Source organism: Cynara cardunculus, unplaced genomic scaffold (assembly GCF_001531365.2).
Source record: "Cynara cardunculus var. scolymus isolate 2C unplaced genomic scaffold, CcrdV1 Un_Scaffold_3508, whole genome shotgun sequence".
In the NCBI taxonomy this organism is placed as follows: domain Eukaryota; kingdom Viridiplantae; phylum Streptophyta; class Magnoliopsida; order Asterales; family Asteraceae; genus Cynara; species Cynara cardunculus.
The window spans coordinates 1-2,552 of record NW_020201505.1 but is presented as its reverse complement, the minus strand read 5'-3'; the positions used below and the strand labels follow the sequence as shown (position 1 = coordinate 2,552).

The 2,552-nt window shown below is 35.7% G+C and overlaps 1 protein-coding gene across 1 annotated transcript in view; it reads right to left on the bottom strand.

Annotated features, from left to right (window-relative positions):
• Positions 1-452, bottom strand: part of LOC112503663 (protein FAR1-RELATED SEQUENCE 5-like) — a 3,236-nt gene extending 2,784 nt beyond the window's left edge. Inside the window, exon 1 of the mRNA XM_025107655.1 lies at positions 191-452. Coding sequence (XP_024963423.1) covers positions 191-452 — 262 coding nt within the window. The remainder of the gene's footprint in view (positions 1-190) is intronic.
• Positions 453-2,552: the final 2,100 nt, after the last annotated feature.

The following is a 2,552-nucleotide window of genomic DNA, read 5'->3' as shown; positions in this document are numbered from 1 at the left end:
ATGAAACAGGATGCATCTTCGTATAGTAATTCTGGAAGCAAACAATGAACCAATATGCAGTTCAAGATTATGAACAAGTTCTTCCAACAATTGATAAAAGTGCAGACAGCAATCAACAAACTCTGTATTGTCTTTTGGGTTTCATTACATGTTTCCAGTTCTTACACCAGTTACGATAACAAAACAGTACCTTCATTTTCATTACTCAAGGACGCAACATCATCATCGTCAAGCTCTGCAGAAACTCCGTCCGTAATCGATTCACTACGCTCAGGTATTGTTTCATTTTGACGAATGCACCCATCATCATTAGTTTCATCTTGTGTTGTATCATCATTAGTTGCATTTGCATATTCACGATCATGAACAACACCTTTACGTTTACCGTTAATGCCATCGATTTCATCAAAGATATCCTTGACGAATGTCTCGTTGAAGGAGATGGGATCCATAGGAGTATGATAACTTATTATTCGAAAAAATACTTCAATCGATTCATACCTGATTGTTAATAGAAAATTATTATTTAGTAATGTTTTATTTAGTAATGTTTTAATTACCATATTAGTTTCAGTTATTAATAGAAAATATATGGATTCATAATTAATAGGATATTTATTGATATTATTTAAAAATAATTATTATTATATAAAATTAGCAAATGACAATATTAACCTTTTCATTTAAAAAATAAATTAAAACAAATAAAATTCATTGATTGGTTGAGAGGGAGGTTGCATGGGTTGTACAAATAAGGAGGGTTGTAAAAGAAATATACCCTATATATATATATATATATATATATATATATATATATATCCATACTATGCAAACCACATAAGGAGTTTATGCAACCGAGACTCGACTCGACTCCCTTTCAAACAGCCCCCTCTCAAGTAGATAAGCAGTCTAAATGAAATGGTCACGTCTTTCGGACGGCTAAAAAACAACAACAAACTCGACTGAAAATCGAGTGTTTTGATCTATGGTTTTTTTTGGCTATTCACATAATTCTTTTGGCGATAAAATAATGACAATTATATGCACCAACATTAAGCAAATACAGGATTAAATTCGAGAAGAAAACGAGAAGAATTTTGGGTTCTAAAGACGATTTTGACAAACCCCTAGTTGCTGCCATCATTGTTTAACCGAATAGGTGACCTTCGAGTCACCGGCACAACTCAAATCTTCCTTAAACAATCCCAAATTTTATAACCCAACTACTAAATGTATAGATTCGAGACTGGGACAGAAACTTACCTCGAACCGTCAAGAAATCGATGGAACCTTGCTTGCTTTTGGCCGTCGGGTCCCATCCTAGGTTCTCGATGGACTCTTCCAAGCTCTTACGGTTTCTCTCTAGCGATTATCACAATTATGGGAGTTAGGTTTGGGATATACAAGATAAAACCTAATCTACGTACATAGCCCACGCCTATCATTCAAATTGCAAAGTTAAAGTGGGTTGTGCAAAACTAACCCCTCAAGATTGGTCAACTTCCTAAACTAACCCAAACTTCAAGTATATATATTTTTTATAGCCTTGCACTGATATATATATGCTTATATATACACACACACGCATATACATATCCGATATGTATTATAATTCTTCCCCCCAAAAAGAAAAGATTTTGTCCTCGAAATCAAACTAGGTCCTAAAATACACAGAGATGGCATTTACAAATTTTTAAAGAGATGCAGAGATTTTGATCGTAGAGATTCTTCCATCTCCAAAGTGGCCTCACGTTCCGGGTGATTTTTCAACAACACTTTGACAAACGGTATAGACTTCTTCCTCATGACTCGTTCCTACTTGTCTAATATAGCTTCGGGTTCTTATTCACACGAAAGATCCTCATGGATTTTATTTAATGGATATTTCACTACATATAATGGGTGATAATTGTAGCCTCCAAGCGTCGAAACGTGAAACACATTATGCACATGAGATAGTTGAGGTGGAAGAGCTAAGCGATAAGCGACTTCGCTGACCCTTTCTAAAACCTCGAAAGGACCGATGTACCTTGGACTTAGTTTTCCTTTTAAGCCAAACCGTCGTATACCTCGAGAAGGAGAAACCTTAAGGAATACGTGATCCCATTTTGGAATTCTAAAGCTTTCTGATGACGATCTGCATAACTTTTTTTGACGTGATTGAGCTTCTTTCATATTTTCCTTGGCTACTGCAACATTTTCATTAGTGACTCTTACAAGTTTTGTCCCTAATAACAGCCTCACCAACCTCATTCCAACATACCGGTGCCCGACATCTCCGACCATACAGAGCCTCGAACGGGGACATACCAATGCTTGCTTGCCAGCTATTATTATATGCAAACTCTACTAAACATAGGTACTCATCCCAACTTTCGTGCCATTCTAGAGCACATGACCTTAACATTGTTGGTCCCAAAAGGGTCTACAAGAATACTAAACAGTTTGTAGAAGGGGGGGGATGAATACAAACACAATTTTCAAATTTAAAATATATATTGATAAAGAAGATCAATACAGATTTTACAAGATTGTATGCGGAAAGATAAGTT